The sequence below is a fragment of the Pimephales promelas genome, chromosome 12, assembly GCF_988280905.1.
Source record: "Pimephales promelas chromosome 12, fPimPro1.hap1.1, whole genome shotgun sequence".
NCBI lineage: Eukaryota > Metazoa > Chordata > Actinopteri > Cypriniformes > Leuciscidae > Pimephales > Pimephales promelas.
Genome location: NC_142780.1, coordinates 23,658,996 through 23,682,029, shown reverse-complemented (window position 1 = coordinate 23,682,029; position 23,034 = coordinate 23,658,996). Strand labels below are relative to the sequence as shown.

At 37.2% G+C, this 23,034-nt stretch overlaps 1 protein-coding gene across 3 annotated transcripts in view; it reads right to left on the bottom strand.

The window, feature by feature from the left end:
• sema6cb (semaphorin 6Cb) overlaps nucleotides 1-23,034 on the bottom strand; it is a 152,269-nt gene that overhangs the window by 3,926 nt on the left and 125,309 nt on the right. For 2 of the 3 annotated variants that reach the window (XM_039679607.2, XM_089117754.1), the window contains 3 exons: nucleotides 18,178-18,236; nucleotides 16,803-16,853; nucleotides 11,532-11,684 (listed from right to left, as the gene is read on the bottom strand). In XM_039679607.2, the coding sequence (XP_039535541.2) occupies nucleotides 11,532-11,684; nucleotides 16,803-16,853; nucleotides 18,178-18,236 (263 nt within the window). The remainder of the gene's footprint in view (nucleotides 1-11,531; nucleotides 11,685-16,802; nucleotides 16,854-18,177; nucleotides 18,237-23,034) is intronic. The other variant, XM_089117755.1, reaches the window with a different exon arrangement.

Below are 23,034 nucleotides of genomic sequence, written 5' to 3'. Positions count from 1 at the left end.
CGCTGGCTGAGCGGGCCGTTCTAAATCAATCAGCAAATGCGCGCTGGTTCAACATCAAATAATGCCAGAGCCTCAAGAACAATTGCTAATGGTCTTGGAGGGAACTAAGCGGTTCTCTCATTAGCCACAGTCTCGAGAGCAGCAGCGCTATGTTCTTGACTCAAAGCTGATTGTGCTCTTCTACACAGAGCTGCACATATGGCGTTAAGGTGGTGCGAAAATGACATGGAGATGTTTTCAGTGACTACAAATTCAAATGAATGCACAGACCACCTTACGGTCTTAATGAGCTGAGGGTAGAGGTGATTTTGCTAACATGTGGATGCTCAGATAATTAGTAACTCCCACTGCCATCTGCACAGTCAGCCTTTCCTTGTTTTTCTCCTTTTTCTTTCTTATTTATAAGAGCCAGTAAATGGAAAAATCTGCTGTTAGAGATATTTTACATAGAGAGGTATTTTACACTGAGCTGTCTGCTAGGAAACTAAATGTTATGTCTTAATTCATTGTAATACAACATCAAAGATATCACTAAAATCGAAACTGAAAAGGCGGGACATATACACAGGCACGAAAGTGAAGGGAGGTGAAAGCAAGATAGATAGATGAAATGAATAAATTGAACTGTGGCTGCATCCAAAATCGGATACTGTCTTGAATACTGTTTAATACTGTTTGAACTTACTTCACCTGTAAACAACTATGTTCTATGTTGTATGAATGTGTGTAGTACATTGAATGAAATTCGTACATTACTGTCACATGAGCTACCAGCATCAGTCACGCCGCTTCACTGTCATTTATAAATCCTCTCCCGTGGCCTCATGGGATAGTAAAGTGTCCAGTGAATGCGCAGTTTAGAAAGTCTTCCAGGGACTTTTGACCAACTGTTTTTCGAATACTATGAATTCAGACATGTTTTTTTTACATACTATATAGGGAAGTATTTGATTTTGGACATAATATTTATAATCTGCTAAAGATTTGCTAATTGTGAATTGATTATCAAAGATAACACACAGGAACTAAAATCCACAAAAGTCTTATTCTGAGTCTTAAAAAGATATTTATGTTGGAGCACTTTGCAACATGGCAAGCAAATTGAAAACACCTTTATCTTATCAAATGAAAATGTCTTAAGGGAAACATTTGTTGCAGACTGCTGAGAGACAAAACTAAAGATAGCTTAAAAGATGTGTAGCAATAGCGGCTTAAGACTTTTGGCAAGGCCAATGAAGTCTCACTGATGCTCATGTCAGCGAACAGCAATGGCAAACACAACACAGTGTCAGAACAGAGTGGGTGGATCACCGTTAGCAAGCTATTGAGTTAGGGAGAGAGCGGGAGAGAGACGCAATTGTGCTTTTTCTAGCTGCTGCAAGCAAAAATACAACTATGAATGCATAATAACTCTATGTGAGAAAAACAAGGATAATCTTCCTCCAGGCATCAATACAAACACATTAGCCGAGCAGCAATTGTGTTATGCTAGCTATAGGAGTAGGAAAGCTTCCCGCCAACTCAATTCTTTACTGTAATGTTTTTCTCCCGAATTGATTATAGATCCAAACCAGAATGAGTTATAGCCAAGTAAACTTCTAAAAGAGTACCCAGTAAACACACATCTACATCTCATAATTATTGAGAGCTCTTAACATGTTTTTTAATAATATGGAGTTTCTAAGGCCAATTTCACACCTGGCTTGTTTGGAGCATTTGCTTTGGAACCTGGTGTGTTTTGGTTCATTTAGGCATAAATGAACACTGGAATCGCCCTCGGATATGCACCAAAACAATTGCTCCGAGATCGCTTCAATGGGGTGGTCTCAGCCCGACTAAGGCTCAGATCCTGCCTCTGTTGTTTTTCGCTTGCAGATTGCTGTTCACAGGCCTGCATTTGTGCGCAAAAACCGTTTAAAGTGCAGACAAATGAAAACTGAAGAGTACAGATCTTATTTATAGCTGCAGCGTCAAAATTCATGAATTCACAGTTAAATGCTGCAAATATTTTTTCTTACACTTGAAGGAGAATTTACACCTTTAGAAATCTTCCTTTGCGCATGCAAATTTATTTTACGCTTGCAATCTTATGTACTCTTTCACAAATTTATGCAATTTTTTTCACAAAACCCTGTGCTTGCGATTCTTTATGACATCATTTTTACCTTCATATGAAATGTTGCCTTGTGAAAGCCAACCGAACCAAGAAGAAAATTGTAACAAGTTAAGTCCCTGTTTCGGAGCAAAGAAAATGATCTACGAGTGTGAAAAAGCAAGTCATCAAAACTGACTTGTTTAATGTTTGCATAGAACCCAGAAAAAAACCCTACTAATATACCTAAGTTTGCTTCATTCTCTTGTAATAACAATAACAGACTTATGTGCAAATATACTGGAAGATGTCATGTATAATAGAAGAGACCTTTAACTTTCTCTGACTCATCCTTCTGCTCTCTGCTGGTCTATAAACTGAGGTCTTTGGCCTCTGGGAAGCACTGAGGGCCAGCATATGCTATGTGATGATGGGTGACTCACATGCACACACTTTTAGTGTCACAACAGGTTCGTAGTCCTTTTTCATGACTGAATAGCTTTTTATTCAATATAGGCTACTGCTATATACAAAATTACAAATACTTCCAAGGTCAATATATATATATATATATATATATATATATATATATATAAAATAAAATAACATTATATCGAAAATAAATTAACAAATAAATTGATAAATTGCACCTTTAAATATATCTAGTTGACTTTGTAATTGGGTCAGTTATTTTGAGGGGTATGCAAACAAGATAATCATCATCCAAAAAAAAAAAACGATATATGAGAGTTTTTGGCTTCTGGCTAATCCTCCATCTCCCTTTTAAAGTCGGCAAAACAGAGGCTAAATATAGCATAAATATGTGAAGAACAGGGACAGGAATAATAGGGACCTTACTTTGCCAAAAGACAATCAGCCAGACAATTAAAAAAGCAGAGGGATAGAAGATGGAGAGAAACTATTGTAGGAAAAAAATGGCAGAATTGAGAAAGGATAGGAGAGAAGGAGAAAAGAGAAAAGTAATATATATATATATATATATATATATATATATATAGACAAATAAATTGTATACTGTATATAGTGAAAACAAGAAGAAAAATGTCATGGTAGAAATGAAAGTATGGGAGCGGGTAAGAGAAGAGAAGAGAAGAGAAGAGAAGAGAAGAGAAGAGAAGAGAAGAGAAGAGAAGAGAAGAGAAGAGAAGAGAAGAAGAGAAGAGAAGAGAAGAGAAGAGAAGAGAAGAGAAGAGAAGAGAAGAGAAGAGAAGAGAAGAGAAGAGAAGCTTTCACTCTCTCCCGGCTGTGTGAAGGATTGTGAAGGCATCTGCAAATAACTCCTCACTGACTCAAAGAAAGATCGAACGAACAAGAATAAAGATGAGAGAAAAGGGAAAGAGGGAACTGAGGAAGATGACTACTCTAAGAAAAGAGGATGACAGATTTATTGAGAAAAGATAGGAGAGGAAAAATGAATGGGAGTAAGAGAGTGGGTGAGAAGAAAAGAGGTTGATAGTGAAGTGGTGAAGAGAAAGGAGTGACAGCTTTTCAGTGGTGAAAACTTGAAGTCTTTCAATCTTCCTTTGGGCTGTGTGAGGGATTGTGTAGGCCTCTGTCAAAAACCCCAGTTACTCCTTCTCAAAGAGTTGGAGAGTGGGAGAAAAAAAAAATGCTGGAGACATCTATGAAAGCTAAAGGGCAAAAAAAGTGTGTTTAATTGAAAGCAGACTTTTGAGCAACCTCTCAAAGCTCTGCTATAAATACAAGTGTGTATATACAAGGGTCTGCCAAAGTTAACATGTTCATTTAAGATTAAAGAAATACTGTAAAGATTTGGTTATCACCATTAAGAGAATGTCATTAAAACTGCTTCTGTTTTGAGTTCATTCTAAAGTTGGAACCTTTGCTAGAGCAGCTGCATAAGTCTCTGTTCAACACAAATATAATCTCAGCCAGGTGCTTGTTTATCTGTGCAATATGGAGAAACTTACCGCATAAAGACCTTTTAATGACAAATTTATAGTGGTCGACCAATATTGTTTTTTTTTTTTTGATGGCCGATGTCGACATCTTAGAGAGCAGGGAAGCTGATATAAAGCTATCGGCAACCCTGAGCTTAGCATAATGTGAATACACCCATGCTAAAGAGGACTAAAAAGATTAATGAAAAAATAAAAATTGGTCTTAATCCAACCTATAAGGACACCAATTTTCTTTGTGAATGAATAATGGATTGTAAATATATAAATGTTCTTAAAATATACAGGGCCTAAGTCAGGACACCCCTATGTTAAATTCCCATAGAGTCAAGCAGATTTTTATTTTTAAATTTTAAAGGCCAGTTCTTTTATGGATCCAGGATACTATGCATCCTGATAAAGTGGCAGGGATACTTTCCATAAGATCATCTCTCAATGCAAATCAAACCAGCTATTAGGCTAACTGAAATAAAACCATGCCAATCTATGGTGAAGGGTATGTGATGATGTGCGGCTATTTTGATTACAAAGGCCAAGGGAACTTTAAACATCTCATTACATATGCACTAATTTGCATATATTTCCAGAAGAGAAATCTGAACATTGGATAAAGCCAGATTCAAAATTATTGTTTCATTTTGTTGATATATTAGAGTCAAAAGGTTTCTACAAAGGGAATTTAGATCTCTCTTTTTATCACTCCATTAATCAGAAAAAAATGTCAACAGCCATTAAAAAACAAAACAATTTTTGCCCCGGTTATTTTTAGGTATAAAATGTTGTATAAATCGGAATCTGAAAGATATATGAACAAACCCCTCTGTAAAAACAGACAGAATTTAGACAGGTGGAAAGTTTGGTGTATGTAAGTGCTGCTGAAGTGGAGATTTATGGCTCAGAGTATGAGAAAAAAAAAAAACATATTGAGAAAAACGGCCTTTAAAGAATTGACATCAGCCAATGAGATTTGGCTTTTAGAGTTAAATGCCATATTTTACTTTCATGACTGGTTGCTGATAAAAAAGTAAATGAGCATATTTGGATTCAACGACATTGTACAGGAGAGAAAGAGAGCTTCCCAACGGTATATGTGATGGCAGGGTGCAGACAGCGATCGTGATTGATTTAAAACGCCAACTTTTGTTGAATTTAGGAGAAATCTACAGACAAAAGTGTAGTAAAATAAAGACCTAAATGTGTATTTTGGACTTTTTTCACCACAAGTCTGAAAGAAGACATGTTATTGAAGACAAATAGCCAAAAATCTCAAAATTGACCAGTGAGTCACCCCTTTAAGGTAAAACATTTATTTATTTACGATAGATACATTATTCATTCACAAAGGAATTTGTTGTCCTTAATTAAAAAAAAAAACCTTTAAAGCATTAAGATCAATTTCCAATAGATGATTTTTTTATTCCTCTATTTAGTCAACTTTAGAATAGGTGTGTTCAATGCTAAGCACTGTATAATATATATATATATATAAATGTTCTAAAGCTGTATGATTTTTTTCTTCTGTGGACCACGAAGATGACATTTTGATGAATGTTTAATCTGTTTTGTGAAATAACTGCCATCTTTGGGTGAATATCCCCTTTAAAAGAGGCCTATAATTCTTTCACACACAAACACTAGTCGTCTTCGTCTTTTTCTTTTGCGCTCTGTGTGTGGCTGATAGCCTGTGAAAGGCTCGGGAATGGAACTTTTTATGCACCATAAATTTGACATCACTGAAAATATCAGACTCATTTGGCGATAGTGGGACACTAGGAGTCAAAGAGATTCAAGGGTTACTGTAGTTCAGTTTATGCACTGTATCTCAGAACAAATGCGAGAAGAAAACAGCCTCATCCTTGTAGACTATATCTAGGTTTTAAGCTTCTCTCTTTTTGCTTTGTTTTGTGTTTGCTTTCACTCAAAGGAGGGGAGAAGACTACACTCATAAAAGTGTAAGAGAGTTACACTCACACTAAAGGTTCTTTATTGGAATCTATGGAACTTTTCCACTTTAAAGTAAAAAAAAAAAGGTTATTTAGATTATTAAAATGTACTTAACACCAAGACTGGTTCTTTAAAGAACTGTTCACTAAAAGGTTCTTTGGGGAACCAAAATGTTTTTTTATGACATTGGTTTTAAAACCCACTTTTGAAACCTTTATTGGTGTAGATGTTAACTATAGTATATTTAAGTATATGCACTCACCTAAAGGATTATTATGAACACCACACTGTGTTTGACCCCCTTTCACCTTCAGAACTGCCTAAATTCTACGTGGCAATGATTCAACAAGGTGTTGAAAGCATTCTTTAGAAATGTTGGCCCATATTGATAGGATAGCATCTTGCAGTCGATGAAGATTTGTGGGATGCACATCCAGGGCACGAAGCTACCATTCCACCACATCCCAAAGATGCTCTATTGGGTTGAGATCTGCTGACTGTGGGGGCCATTTTAGTACAGTGAACTCATTGTCATGTTCAAGAAACCAATTTGAAGTGATTCGAGCAATGTGACATGGTGCATTATCCTGCTGGAAGTAGCCATCAGAGGATGGGTACATGGTGGCCATAAAGGGATGGACATGGTCAGAAACAGGTAGCCCATGCCATTTAAACGATGCCCAATTGGCACTAAGGGGCCTAAAGTGTGTAGGGAAAACATCCCCACACCATTATACCACCACCACCAGTCTGCACAGTGGTAACAAGGCTTGATGGATCCATGTTCTCATTCTGTTTACGCCAAATTCTGACTCTACCATCTGAATGTCTCAACAGAAATAGAGACTCATCAGACGAGGCAACATTTTTCCAGTTTTGGTGAACTCTAGCAAATTCTAGCCTCTTTTTCTTATTTGTAGTAGAGCTGAGTGGTACCCGGTGGTGTCTTCTGCTGTTGTAGCCCCTTCCGCCTCAAAGTTTTGCGTGTTGTGGCTTCACAAATGCTTTGCTGAATACCTCGGTTGTAACGAGTGGTTATTTCAGTCAAAGTTGCTCTTCTATCAGCTTGAATCAGTCGGCCCATTCTCCTCTGACCTCTAGCATCAACAAGGCATTTTTGCCCAGGTCTGCCGCATACTGGATGTTTTTCCCTTTTCACATCATTCTTTGTAAACCCTAGAAATGGTTGTGTGTTAAAATCCCAGTAACTGAGCAGATTGTGAAATAATCAGACCAACAACCATGCCACGCTCAAAATTGCTTAAATCACCTTTCTTTCCCATTTTGACATTCAGTTTGGAGTTCAGGGGATTATCCTGACCAGGACCACACCCCTAAATGCATTGAAGCAACTGCCATGTGATTGGTTGATTAGATAATTGCATTAATGAGAAATTGAACAGGTGTTCCTAATAATCCTTTAGGTGAGTGTATATATTACTCACTGTGTATTGCTCAAGCAACTGGTAATTCTTTTGTTGAATCAAGAGATTCTTTATGTGCAGCCCAGGGGATTAAACATTTTACATTTTAAAAAAACTTCAAATTGAATTTGTGAACAGGAATGAATGTCTGTGCGGTCTCATGTGAAAGGATTTTTCAAATTCACCCGTTGCATTGTCTGTAGAACTTTTCAGACCACTTTATAGATGGCCATGAGAAGTTGAAATCAAGCCTTTTTGTATCCAATTCGACCCAAGCAAATACCAGGAAATGGGAGTAAATTAATTCTGTCAAAAGGACAGATCTCCATACAGAAGTGCAAAAATCTGCTGGAAAATTACACACGGATGAGAATTACTTCATCTCATGATGGAATATAATTGACAATATGAGCAGGTACACAGAGAACAGCAAACAAAAGTAAATAATTGAGCACGCCTGAACCCGTGAACGCAGGAAATGAGAAAATGGGAGAAAAATATTCTGCCTAAATGGATTTGCATTTTCAGCTCAGCGCTCTTGTTCCCTAAATGCAGTATTTTATAGAGTCTGCAGAAGCTTTAATGAAGTCATTTAGGATGTGATTTGACAGGAATTGACATGGAAATAGTATTTAACATGTTTAGTATCCTTCTTAAGATATATTAACCATATTTATCAATACAATTAAAAATCTGTTAAGTTCTTTTCACATAACTCGCATCAGTGCGAGCTGGCTCAACATAAGAGCATGTGCTGCTTTCACCTCCAAGGGAAAATTATGTGAATAGTCATGGAGGGGTTTAAGAAATATAAATAAATATCATATAAATAAATAAATATCATATAAAAAAAAATTATATGATTTATTATATACGGTTTATTATAAATAATTTTTTTTATTATTAATAAAACATATATAGTATTGATTGGAAATTGAACAAGTTAACATGAATTTGATCTTAGCAATAAAAAAAGGCATATCATATACATTTTATATATATTTTAAATAAATACATTATGTTATAAAATATATTTTAAATAATGTTACAAAATCTAAAATATAGCTTTTGAGGTTACTGTATAACAAATTCCTATGACAATACTCTCTATGTAATGATACCTCATGCGAATTGTCTTCAACTGTAATCATTGGCTGTGCTTTAAAAGGTCAGTGGCGAACACGTTTGAGCATTGCATTGGAAGACAGTGCTGCATTAAAGTCTGCATTAGATAAGGTTGATGCAAATCATGTGAAAAGACCTTTAGAATTCACAGGAGTCAACACATTTTTCAGAATATCACATTTAAAAACATCATGCATAATTCGATGCATCATGCATTCAAAGCCAAAAAAAGCAGGTTTTTGATTAGAGAGCGGCGACTCTTAAGCAATCGGAAAACGCACTTTCAAACGCAGATGATGTTAGATTCATGCAACGGTTTCAAACATACTTGTTGACACACTACACAAGCAGATAGGGAAATAATTATGAAAACTCAAGGAAGCCAGTGGCTGGTCCAGCTCAAGATCTTGCAACCTCAGAGAAGCAAACAACAAGCATGCGGGAAGCAACCGAACTTGAAACAGTCTCACTCTGAAGCCTGAGTTGCATGTCTAGTCCAAGCATCTCTAATCCTTAGAAGAAAATTATGAACTATTTGAGACAAAAAGGGCGACAGATTTCTAGAAGAACTAAAATAGCTGAAGGGAATAATCTTAAAGTCAGAGCTCAGGCTTTACGAGACTCTAAACTAAACCCAGAGGGGGGAATAAGGGAAGCTTTAGAACATAAGGTGAAGCATTAGTTTGAAAAAAACAAAACCAGGCAGGTTAACAGAACACTACATCTCTCCAGTCAGAAGGGCCAGAGGATGAGAGGAAGGTGGCAAGGAGAAGGCGAGGGGGGAAGAGGGATTTAGGAAGCGCATTATATGGATCCGAACACCGTATGAGCCCACAGTTCCTTAGAAAATAACTAGCGTGTGTGCACTACTTAATAGCCTGTGTGTCGAGTCTGCATGTGTGAGGGGCATGTGCTTGGTTGATATAAAGAGAATTTTCGGGGAAAACTGGATTTATTTTTGTGACCTTTGGTGATGGACATTATTACCTGGCACGGGCTACATGGGCGGCAGGCTGACTGTGACATTTACAAGTGAAACGCTTTAATGAGAAGGACGTCACTTTGCTCTTTTCGGGAGCAGAGCTCATATAAAGTCGATTAAAGCCGTTACCACACCTGCCTTTACTGAGAGGATTTTTATATTTATTTTTATTGGACTCTTGTTTGGGTGGGTGATTGGATTGAAAAAACAGCAGATTTTGCACTACGTCTTTTTCCATTATCTTTCCACTTCCTCAATGTGAACGCCTAAACGTCTTCCACCCAATTTCAACATGTTTCCATCCCTCGCTGACTCCCTAAATCTCGGTTTCTCTCTCTCTGTCTCTCTTCCTGCTGGGGTATTAATAGCCTCTCTGCAGGACCGAATGCGTCTGAAGCCAGGAGTTCAGCAGGAGTTCATTGTCAGTTCATCTTCGACTGTGTTTTAATGAGTTTCAGAATCCGCCCACCCCCTCATGGCAGTCCGTCCTCCAACACTCACGCAAATTATCCAGGGGCCAGAGTTCCTGCCATGATAGCACTTATTCGAGTGTGTGAATGACCTGTGAGAAGGTGTGTTTAAAATAACATTAACGAGCGGCGTGGACTCGGCAGCAGCCACCTCAGAACAAACAGAGATTCCGCAGACATCATTATCGCTTTACTTATATATATATATATATATATATATATATATATATATATATATATATATATATATATAAACCACGCATGCTTAAGTCAACACTACCTAAGTCCATAGGAATGGAATGGATAGCTTGACTCTGACCCTGCTTGCTAAAATAAACTGTAACGATGCCAACTGAATAAAGGTGAAAATCGAATCATTAGCAAATGACATTTTAACTAAGAGCTTGAATTCATTCCCTTCAATAATGCCAGGGAAGGAACCGCTTGAGCCAAATTTGCACAGTGAATGAACACTGGTAAACTGAAACACTTTTCTAGCGGAATTAATTAAGTCACCCAAATACATCCTATAAATGAGATTAATCTGTACATGACATAAATGCAAAAACGTTTTGATTAATATACAGAATGTTTTAATAAAATGTTTTCCATGATACTAATATTTTTGCAGATTAAAATGAGATGCCATTGAATATGAAATGACTAAATTTAAAGGATAATTTACCACTCTGCACCTCTCCCATACCCTCTCAAAACTGACAAGAAACTCTTGTTTAGACTGGAATTAACGGTCATATAATTTTTAATTAATCAGCATGACTAAATGCCACACTGAGGCAGGGTGTGAAAAACCATCAGCACTCTGAGGTTCTGTGTGTATTCTATGTGTAACAAATGACCTCTTATCAACAGGTAATATAGAAGAAGAGGGTTGGGTTGGGAGGTGAAGAGAGGGAGATATATAAGGTGAGTTGTGACTAAAGCACCGCACTACTCCTGTCTGCGGGTTGTTTGATTGCACAAGTGTGCGACTGCTCTTGACCGAACGGCTGAATAGATTGCACGCTGAAAATTTCTATCAGGCGGAGTCTGCCCGCGGGTCTGTAGTAGCAGTTTATTTATCGACTGCTGGTGCTTCTCATTACAGGCTGAGTGGATGATCATAACGGCAGGAGCAGGATTTACGATCATTTTGCTGCATTCTCGCAAACTTCAGCCAGGGACACATGAGTGGAATCCAGGCAAAGTATCTTTGGAGAAATAGGGGAGACTTAAATGTATTAAAACAACAAAGACGACTGCAGACAATTCGTTCCTTTTGTTTGTCTGGAAGTAACAACAGGGAAGGTCGAATGCGATGAGCACGGACTAGCAGATTGCTTGACTCAAAGGGTTTTTGTAGGACAGAGAATTTGTTTGTATCTCCAAGTCAGTGTGATTCTTTGTAATCTTTTTACTTTTGTTTCTTTGTGAGTATACGCTGTGCGCAGCTGTGGGGTCATGCAGTGGAATCCAATACAGCGCTAGAAAAGTTGAAACTTGGGATAAAGGGAAGCTAGAAAACAGACAATGGGCCTTTCCCCACCCCCTTACCCTCCATCTCCACACTGCCTGGCTCCAAGTCAGGAGAACCCTGCCCTCCCTGCCTCCCCTCCTCGGGGTGGGTACCTGTCTCAGAGACACCATTGACTTTAGGCAGAGCTGGCCCCTGATTGGTTGTGCTGGCGCTTGTGGGTGAGGTCTTCCCTGTGGTTGTATTGGAAGGGGGTAACAAAGTTACTAATCAGAAGTATCCAGAATATGCATTTTAAATCAGGAAAACATCCATTTAAATATATTAGTTCAGCATATCAGCATATTTCCATTTTGTATAATATCAATTATTAGGGATTATATCAATAATATCAGGGATTTCTTACCCAAAAATCAGTCATCAGTTACTCACTCTGTCATTATTCACAACCTGTACAATTTTGTTCATAAAAATATTCTGAAAAATGTCTTAGTGGTTTTTTATTTGGTCCATGCAATGAAAGTCTTTCATTGTTATCGACAACAACAGCTGAAACATTCTTCAAAATATGTTTTCATGTTCTGCAGAAGAATTAACATTGTACAGGATTTGAACAACACGAGAGCAATGACAGAATTAAGACACAATTTTCATTTTAGGGTTTAGTTTAAATAAATATCTGAACTGGTTTTGTCCATAATGAAACTAAAACTATTAAGTAAAGTTTACGTTAATTGAAAAGGCCAAAATAATATAAAATAAATATATAAAATTAGAAATGCTGCCTTGACAACTATCTAAAAATGAAATAAAAAATAAAGTTAAAAGATAAAAAGAAATATTAAAAACAAACTAATAAAAATCATAAAAGCATAATAACAACATTACTAAAAAAAAAAAAAAAGCCAATTCAAAAATTTACTAAAAACTATAATTGTGGAAACATAGAACTACATTAACACTGAAAACAACATTTAACATTGAAAAAAAAGTTAAAATAATACGTTTTTTCCTTCCACTGAAAAAAGAACAATACAGATTTGGAACGACGTGAGGGTGAATAAATGATGAACCAATTTTCATTTTTTGTGTGAACCATCCCTTTAAATAGCTTAGTAAAGATTTCAGAAGTTATAAAGTTTATGAAGGGTGCTACAGAAATCAAAGTACAAATCACGTAAAACATGAAAAAAACAAAACACATCTTCTTGCAGCAAAATCAATATTACATTTTCTTTACTTTGTTGTGATACCACATGAATTTCAAACCCCAGAGCTGGCAGATTCGAAACTTGGAGGCATTTGATCCAAACCGAGCTAATCTCACAGAAGCCTCTTTTTGAACAGTTTCCCCTCCCTTTCCTCTTCTCCATCCATCCCCCACAAAGCGCTGATCCTAAACACACTTGCGGGCCACATACTTTGTGGATATCCTCTAAAGTCTGATTCGGAGATTTAGCTCTCCTCATTCCCTGGCGATTTTAAGTGCCGGCGACCTTGCGGAGTTCTCTTTCTGAAAGACTCACTGTCATTGGGCTCAGGCTGCTGTGAGGAGCTCCATCACCAGACTAATGCTTAATGTTGCGGCACACAATACCCATCAGCAGCAGCCGGTTGACCGGGGCCAAATGCGGAGCCCATCCTCCGCCTGCCCACCTCTAAATAAAGCCTGTCATCTTGCCATCTGTGCCACACAGTGGCCGCTCATCAGGGGAGCTCAGGGCTGGCACACGGGATGCTTTTATTATCATTCCGTTTCCATTCTATTTAAAGGGTGCCGGAAGAAAAGAGCTGTCGGAAAACAGCGGTGCTTTGTTGGAATTTTCGTCCACCTTTCACAATGGGATGGCTTTATCACACAGTGGGAAGAGTTCTGAGGATGTAATAACTCCTCTTGAATGCAGGTAGAGCTCTAATTACCATGCCAAGGTGCCATTTGAGGCTTTGTCTCAGCATGAGGGGAGAAGGAAGCTGGAAGAGGAGCTCTGGTGGCTGAATGAAGCAGTGGGGACGCTCATTGAATGTTTGCACCCACTGTGTGCTCTTTCACACCACAGACAGAAAGGAGCACAGGGACAAGCAATCTAGCATCCAATGCCATGATGCCAACCGCCCAATCTCTCTTTCTTTTTCCATGATCTTTCTACCTTTATCTTAGGCCCCGTCCACACTACTGCGTTTTCGTTTCAAAACGGAGACCTTTTGCTACGTTTGCACCTCCCGTCCACACTAAAACGGGAAAACGGAGAAGACCTAAAACGGAAACGTTTAGAAACGCTGCAGCTGCGTTTTGCGTTTTTGAATCTCCGGAGGGCGTTTTAGTGTGGACGAGACAAAACGGAGAACTTCAGAAATGCTGACGCAGAGGCTGACGCTTGGCTCTATAATTGGGTGTTATCAGTCATGACGTTTCCTTCCCTGATTCGTCATTCACTGTTTACACCGGCACGCGCATGCCCAGTGTTGGTGAATGGTCACGTGATCTGCGTTTTCAGTCGTTTTAATGTGGACCGAGATCGTTTCTAATACGCAGATAAAACGCTGGTGTGGACGGAGATCGTATTCGTTTTAATTCTCCGTTTTTAAACGAAATCGCAGTAGTGTGGACGGGGCCTTACATCCTTCATTTATCCCTTCTGTAAATTTTCTGTCCTTTTTTCCTTGTCTTAAAGTCTCTATTCCTTTAAAATGTCTTTCCATTCTTTTTCTCAATCTTTCATACTTCCATTCTTGCACTTCCTTTCTTCCTTCTCATCTTATTCCTAATCTCCTTCCTTCCCCATTTCCCCTTAATTTCTTCTCTTAATCTCCCATTCCTTCATTACTTTATCCTTCCTTAATCGATTTGGTTTCACTGTCTTTTGATGGTCCCTTTAACACATTCAGTTAACTATAATTGATGTTGCACTTACTAACTCTCATTAGAGTGTTAGTCGAGTATTAGTAGACTAGTAGGATTATAATACGTTGGTGTGTAGTTGCCAAGTTACTTATAGTCAGTAGAATTTTTGTTGGGGGGCAAACAATTCATTTATAAAAATTAAGTTGACTTATAGTCAAAAGAATGTTCAAAAGAGACCATCAAAATTAAGTCCTTCCTATCTCCCTTCTTTAATATTCGACTAATATCGAATCAAGGTCCCTAGGTATCCCTAGGATCTCATCTATGCCTCTCTTCTATGGCAGGTAGATTATTTAGTGCTGTCAAACCCAAACTGGAATTCTCCCCCGCTCACTATGTTGCATTAATTATATTTCTGAATTGAAATTGAAACTCAAAACCCATTAGTTTTCTGGATGTTATCATTCTAAAGTTGTGTTCTAGACTCTATGTTGCTATGTGCTACTTTGTCAATGTATTCCCCCTTTTACTGTCTTTGTATTATCCTTGCACTAATCTACTGTTTTGTAATATTCTCCTCCTCTAGATATAATTTTGTCTGTTATTATTGTCTTCCCTATTGTTGATATCCTTTTCTGATTCTATCTACAATGTAAAGCATCCTTGAGCTATGGAGGGTGCTATAAAAATAAAACTTTATTATTATTATTGACAAACAGAAACAACATTTAAATAGGCACCAGGGAGTTATTCACCTCTCTCTACTGGACTACTTGCACTGAGCTTCGTGACACACATCTGTTTTGAAATAGCACAACAAATTTATTTCCGGTAATATATATTTTCGATGTGCTGTAGTCACCTAGTTGACTAAACGCCACTTAAAAAGATTGTTCACAAGAATATTTAAAAATTTGGACATTTTTCATAGATGGGAGAAATTTTCCAAACTCAAAGGAACATCAAATGAAGAGTTCAGATGCAAAAGCCTCTAAATGCCATTTGAAATTTTCTTCTAGAATGGTCATTTTTATCAAGCTTGTATATTTAAGTTCAGTAATTTCACTTAAATGGCAATTAATAGGTAATCGTCATTGCCATTTAAGTGAAATTACTGAACTTAAATATACAAGCTCGATAAAAATGATCATTTTAGAAGAAAATTTCAAATGGCACTTAGAGGCTTTTGCATCTGAACACTTCAAATTTAAATCCAACCCAAGCTATAACATTTCAGCAGGTTCAAGAGAATTCATGTTAGCGATGAGAACATGATTCATTGTTTGAATCAATCTAGCGCCATGGGTTCTCATGTTTAGAACGCTGTTACCGGAAACTCCTGAGTTGTAATTTCAAGTAGAATGTGAAAGTAGTTGTGCAAGTAGTCCATTGGCTGATGGATAGACTGTAGGCCATCTTAGAATATATATTACTACTATAATCAGCTCTTCTTCAAAAGCTGGAGATTAGAACAGAACAAATCAGGTGACTTGGAAATGTTATTTACTGAAACTCGTGTGTGCTAATAACCTCATGTGACTAATCCAAATGGTAATACAGGGATTTTGAGAAATATACTGGATATTTCTCAATGATCCACAGAGGATGGGAAGCTGATGTGTGTGTGTGAGAGGCACAGAGCGTATTGTATTTGGTACAATAGCTGAATGCTCTGACCCGGATCACACGGCATCCTCTGGCACGCTTTAGAAGCAAAATCAGACAACACCACCCAGGGATGTTAACGTTAACACACTTTCACACACACACAGGCCAGCTGTCAGCTAGTATTAGCTCATGACTGGCTGAAATATAATACTGCACATTTCTACACATGCATGCATGCACACACTTTCCCTCTCTCATTTTAAAGCACACATTTCTCTTTCTCTCTCTCGCTCTCAAATCTTTCATACACATACTGTCTATCAGAGCATACACACGCTCTGTTCCTCTCTCTCACACACACACACACACACAGACATCCCGTCCGTCACACATCCACTGAGAAAATTAATTTGTCAGATTGTGATTTTCAGTGGTTCATCCAAAGCTCTTGCTCAGAGCTCTGTGATATGGCCCACAGCACTGCAGGACATTTCTGTCTGCCGTCCAGATCTGCAGCCTCACTGCGGGTCATTTGTCTAACGGACTCTATTGATCTGCGAAACTAACGCCTCTCTGGGAGCTGTTGTAAGAGCTACTCAGAGGTCAGAACGGGACAGATTGAAGATTTATGCGTGTGTGCGTGAAAGGCAAACTGTCGGATAAAAGACATGATGTAATATTCACACCAAGACACCAGTGACACAATGTAGAAAAAAATAATAGCAATCTGTGAGCCTATTGTTGAATGCAAGGCCCAGCTATACTGAGTATAATGGCTAGCCATAAAAAATTCTGATTTAAAATGGTCAATGGATATGAACATGACTGTGAATATGGCTGGTCAAAATCATTTACTAAAGCAATTTGAATGTCTGAATTGAGATGGAGTTCAGGCACTGACCGTACGCAGAGTCCACCGCAGGGTTCTGCTTGCGAGTTGTGGCCAAGACATCTACAGAAAGGATAAAAGAAGAACAAGATTGGCCCACACTCAGCCTAATGAATTATAATAATTGGCAGAAGAATTATTTTTTTCCTATTCTATTTATAAATAAAAGTATTTATTGCACAATGTTATCTTATAGTACCATATTGCATCCATCTCCATTTTGATGCATAAATACAATAAGCCATTTAATACCAGACACTATACTCTTACTACAGTTAAGGTTTATGTAATTACAGCACAAGAATGTATGTTTTTTTTGTAATCACAGCACAAGTTACACGATACATAAATCTAATACATTTCATCCCCAAGTTCTCATTATGCGAAAACAACAACAACCCTGTTTGTACATAATTATATAATATTATATTATATTATTCAAATGTTTGGTTTTTAAAATGTTTTTATTTTTTGATAAATAGTTTTAGAAAAACATTTATGAAAAAAATATTTGAAATATAAACTATACACATCCTTATGTGTATAGAACTTCTGAATCAATACTTTCATGGATTATAGATTGATTACTTATTTAGATTTTTATTTATTTCTTTTTTATTTATTTTTTTAGGTATTTGTTTAAATATGGTATAGGGGGGTAGGAGTACATAAGTTTTACTTCTTCCTACTCCTTTTTGCACATGTAAATAGAGGGTTGTTTTTTGTTTGTTTTTGTTTTTCTTCAAGTATTGGAAAGTTTGGATTTTTTTTTACCTTGTTCATTTTTGTTTTGTTTCTTTTAATTAATATTCCTTGTTTCATTGATTAATAACTGTATTTTTATTTATTATTTACATGTTCAAAATAAAGATCTCAAATCAAATCATATAAACATTTTGTAACATATTATTTGTAACATTTTATATTATTAATTAAAATCAAGTAAATTATATTTCAGCATTAAAATAAAATATCATTTTTGAGAATGGGGAAAGGTAGCCTGGCTGCGCCCTCCTACGCACTTCCGCTCAATTTCATTTTGAAATGAACTAGAGTCTGGTTGAACCAGGCTAGGGGAAAGGTGCTTTGCTGTCATAAAATGTATTTTAAATAATTAAAAAAAAAAAAAAAAAAAAAAAACGAAAAATCTTGCACAGTTCAAAGAGGTTGCAAGATGTGACTTATAGTCTCTTTCCTTTTTTAAATATGAAACATGACCTAGGCATGTTCTTGATATATTCCATAAGATTCTCTCAGAGGGATTCTGGAGTTCTGTGAGTAGTCAGAACAATAATGGAGTTGCAGCAGGAATGTGTAGGGATGTAATAATAGTGTGAATGAGTTATGATCTCGGGGAACAAGTCAACTCGGACTGTCTGAAACTCACCATGACAGCTGTCTGGGTACTGAGGATATCCACTCTCCACATACTGTTCAAATCCAGACCTGTGACAGAGACAGAGGGGAAGAACGACAGAGCGGAGAGAGAAGAAGAGTGAGAAAGAGGACAAGAGAGTGACAATCATTCTTTTGTGAGCCTCTCCCTGAATGATCCTTCTAATTAGTTGTGCTGTCAGCAGTCTGTTGTTGCCTCTCCGAGCAACTGTAAAGGGAAATAACACGTTACAATATGATTGAGGATCGAGTGTCTGCCACGTACACTTCCTCTATTGCATGACTGACAGCCATGTTTTCAGAAGACAAGAAACAAATGCAAATGTATTAGTAAGTAGTTTGTAAACAAGAATTCTAAAATTAAGCGCCAAATGAGAATACATTTTATAGGACCAGCAACATATTACTCCGTTGAAATCGCACTATATGTCTGAAAGTTGCAGATAAAGTGACATGCACAATCAAAAAGTTTTATCATAAGTTTTGACCCAAACAGAACCCCATTTATATGATTTATATTAATTATTTCTGACATTAAGGCATACAAATAAAATTACAGAGGGACATCATCATAATATTACCATGTTTTTGTGACGGACGTAATTTTAATGAGAAACGGAGACATTCATCTTCAACATGATGCTGCAAAAATAACAATAAAGTGAAGTTTTCCACAAAATATCTAAGTAATGATAGTTAATAATCCCATTGTTTGTAACGGCAAAATATATTTTCATAAAAAAAGGGTTCAATGCTGGTAATATTTTATAACATTTTCACACGCCCCAATGTTATAAACAAATGCTGAATGTATTTACTGTGTTTAATGTGTTTATATTTACAACAAGCTAGAGGAAGTTTTATTTACTCAAGCACACAAGTGCCAAAAGTGCTTTCAGCTTGGACTATTTTATATGTACTGTAAGAACTTTTGTGTGAAAGAAATGAGTTTTGGGTAAAACAACATATTAAGTCAAATTTGAATAGAAAATGTTTACAGAGAGGGACATTGCTGACTCATACAGCCTAACAGCGTAACCAGGGTGACACGTTGCCCTGAGGGACTGGAATGTTCCACTGCTCCTGGCATCACAGAGCCGAGTGTGTCATTGCCGAGGCGAGCACCTGAGTGACATCTCACACACAGACTCATAAAATGTTCTGGCACTTTTTGCTTCCTCTCAGTGTTTCCATGGAGATGTGATCAGATCGGCGGGGCCGTGGTCTAATGAAGTATGCTATTCTGTATCCAAAGGTCCAAAATCAAGATGCTCAAACATCACTTGTTTTCAAGAGCACTTTTGCTTGTGCCATTTCAGAGCAAGAATGTGCATATTATTCTAATGCACTGAACTAATTATTAGTGCATAATTATAATCAATAATTTCAGGGCAAAGATGGCTTGATTTTAATTTAAATTAGATTTACTACAGGTTCCTGAAAAGTGCTATTTGCTGGTGCTATTGTGAAAACAAGACAGGCCCAATGGAGTATGGAGGTCTGCAGAAAAATCTTATTTTTACTTTAGTACTGAAAAATGATTAAATAAGTGCAAATTATTAAATCTTTAAATTGCATTTGACCACTGAATTGAATCATCATATTTTGGGGTCATTGTGATCAAAATGTTTAACACACAGCTCATTCAAATAACTTGTCTCACTTGATTTTGAGTATATTTGATCTATCTGAGTGGAATCTACCTTTTTTTTTATTGAATATATATCAAATAACAAGCACGTATAAAGCACAGAACACATAAAACTCCGACATGTTATATCAAGTATATATAAAGCTTCACATATATAAAGAAAAATAATAAAAAATAAATAAAATAAAATAAAAGATATACACAGAGGAAATCTTATGCATCAGTGGTATTGAAAATATCATCATAATATTTCAAGAATCTGTCACTTTTCTTGTTTTTAATCAATCTTAGAGACTTCAGAAATGTATCAATTTCGATTAGGAATTTGGAAAGGTAGGCTGCGATTTAGAGAATTTTTGCTTGTGAATAAAATTTTTCCCAAACAAAATAAAAAAATTAACAATGTAACTAATTCAAGTACTAGCTTCATCTTCTTTATAGTAACAAATTCTATCCTTTAATTGAAAGGATTTGGAAGAATCAAATGAGTGGAATCTACTTAACCTTGGAGCACAGGGTACAATGATGTGTTTAAAGGGGTGGTATAATGTCCCCTTTGTTTTTACAAGATGTAAAATAAGTCTCTGATGTCCCCAGAGTGTGTATGTTTAGCTCAAAATACCCCACAGATAAGTGTTTATAACATGTTAAAATTGTCCCATTTTGAGGGTGAGCAAAAACATGCCGTTTTGTGTGTGTCCCTTTAAATAAAAATGAGCTGCTGCTCCCGGCACAGAGGGTGGAGCTTCAAGATCTTGTGGGTTAGCAACCTGCAGACACACACTAAAATGTCAGAAACTGTTCTTCCTTTTATGTTCAAACAGAACTCGGACAATGATGGAGAGAATCAAGAAGTGACAACATGTAGAATGCAACAGGACGACTCTGAGGGTTTTTCAGGACGACCAAAAAGCTGCGCTTGAAAAGGACGAAGGAGAAAAAAAAAGTGTTTCGGGGGCAACGTGCAATAAACCAATCAAAGTCTCATCTCCCATTCCCTTTAAAAGGCAGTTGTCACTATTTACATGGTGGAATTTGCAAGCGGAAAGACTAAATGCTTCCCCAGAGAGGAAACGGATCTGCTCGGGTGCAAGCAGACCATCTACGGAATAAGCCGGGCACCATAGCTTTACGCACACAATCATTTTACATTGTAATATTTAATATTTGTGGTAGTTTGTGTACAGCTGCACGTCCCTGTGTGTAACAAGCAGAGTGTATGCATGCACCCAGCTATATTACTAATGCACCCTTGTTTTGTTGGTCAATGGCACCTTCTATTTCAGTTGCCTCAAAATAACAATGCATTGAAAATGGGCATTGATAAGGTTTTCTATGAAATTATGTCATTCAATCATAACAGAGGCCTTAAAGGAGCCGTCCCTTAATAAAAACATATAATTTCAGGCAGAGGGTTAAGTTGTTGGAAATAATATTTTTTCTGCATATATATTTGCTTTTTTTGTGCAATTTTTTTTTTCTTAACATTATAAGTGAACCCCAAAGAAAATAAAAAAGCAATGTCACGACCCCTTAAAAACGCTTCGGAGAAAAAACACACTAGCATTCAAACAACTTATCATCTAATGCTGGCACCCCATTTCAGACCCTGCCGTTCTCCTGCCTCGCCCTGCCCTGCATATTCAATCTATCTGTGAATCAGCCCTCTCTACCTGACATGATTTAAAGTCCTTATTTCCATTAACCTGAGAGGGGAGAGAGTGACAGAACGAGAGGGAAGGAAAGGGAGCGGGGATGACTTCATCTCATATTGAAGGATAAATGGAAGGACAAGAAAAAAAAAATCTCCTGCATAAAGTGGTAAATTGGGATCTTGCAGGTGCATAATATCTGAACATCAATATGCCTCAGAGATGCATGCTTTTCATTATACCTGAATTGGCCAACACACTTGCACACACACACATACATTAGCACAAACACGCTCTCTCATCATATGGAGATTAAATTGCCCCTGGGGAAGAGAGAATAGGGAAAAGGAGAACACAAAAAGAAAATATCCCACAAGATAATAAAGTCATATTTTTCTTCATATTCTTCTACCCGCAGTACACCCCCCCAAAAAAACAAGCCGCAGAGCTATTTAAGAAAACGAGAAAGCCAAAGTATTACCATCGTACATCTATTGCCCTCTTTTCTTACATTTCATCCTCTCAGTCTAGCAGAATTTCATCAGATTACATTGATTAGCATTTAAATGCATAGTTCACTCTGGAGCTACATTTTCTCTTGTCTTATTTCTTGTTCTACTTCACTCAAATCTCACATTGCTGGACTTTCTAAGCCCATTGGAAAGGGACCATGTGACTAACATGACTAGTTTATTTTAATGAGATGTGTGCACACTGACTCCTGAAAATGACTACAGCCAATCAGTTTGGACCTGTTGATTTCAGCCATTTATTGCACTTTCATGTGCAATAATTCTGATAGTCAAAAGTGCAGAATTTATGGACTTTATGGTAATAGTGGCAATCAGTATAGGTTAAATAACATGATGAAATCAGAAAAAAAAAAATGCAGCTAACTACAAAGCAATTATTTGGGATGTGAAAACAAGACTCCTTGTCCTTTAGAGCCGATCCTCCCTATACGCACACTATGTTGGCCCCCGCAAATTACTCATGGCCCCGCCTCACCCTTGTGTCAAAGCACATCAATCAAAGTTAACAACATCGATGAGATAATTAAGAGGAACTATCCTTCTGGTCACAAAAAGGGAGACTGAGAGAAAAACAACATGTGAGTGAATTGGGGGAACAGCGATCAGTTAGACTTGTGTTCTCTCCTCTCCAAGCAAAGAACTGTCTGTCTAAACAGCCCGATCTCATTAAAGCGCATATCTATATCACAAATTTCTTGTGCCCATTCAGACTGTTGACCATTTTGAAGTAAACAAGCCGGTGCTATGGCCAGCTTGCCTGCTCACAAATGCCGTTTTCACAGCAACCCAGATAAATCACATAAAGGGTGTAATTTCTGGTATTCCGGCCTCGGCCGATGGTGTTATGAGTGTAATAAAAATGCCCACACCCCAGTGTTTATTCCTACACACATGTGAATTTTCAGCATCATTAGTCTTCAGTGTAACATGACCCTTCAGAAATCACTCATAACAAACTTATAACTGGTAGTGGTAGTATATCTATTTCTATATTGTGTAATACAATTCTACCA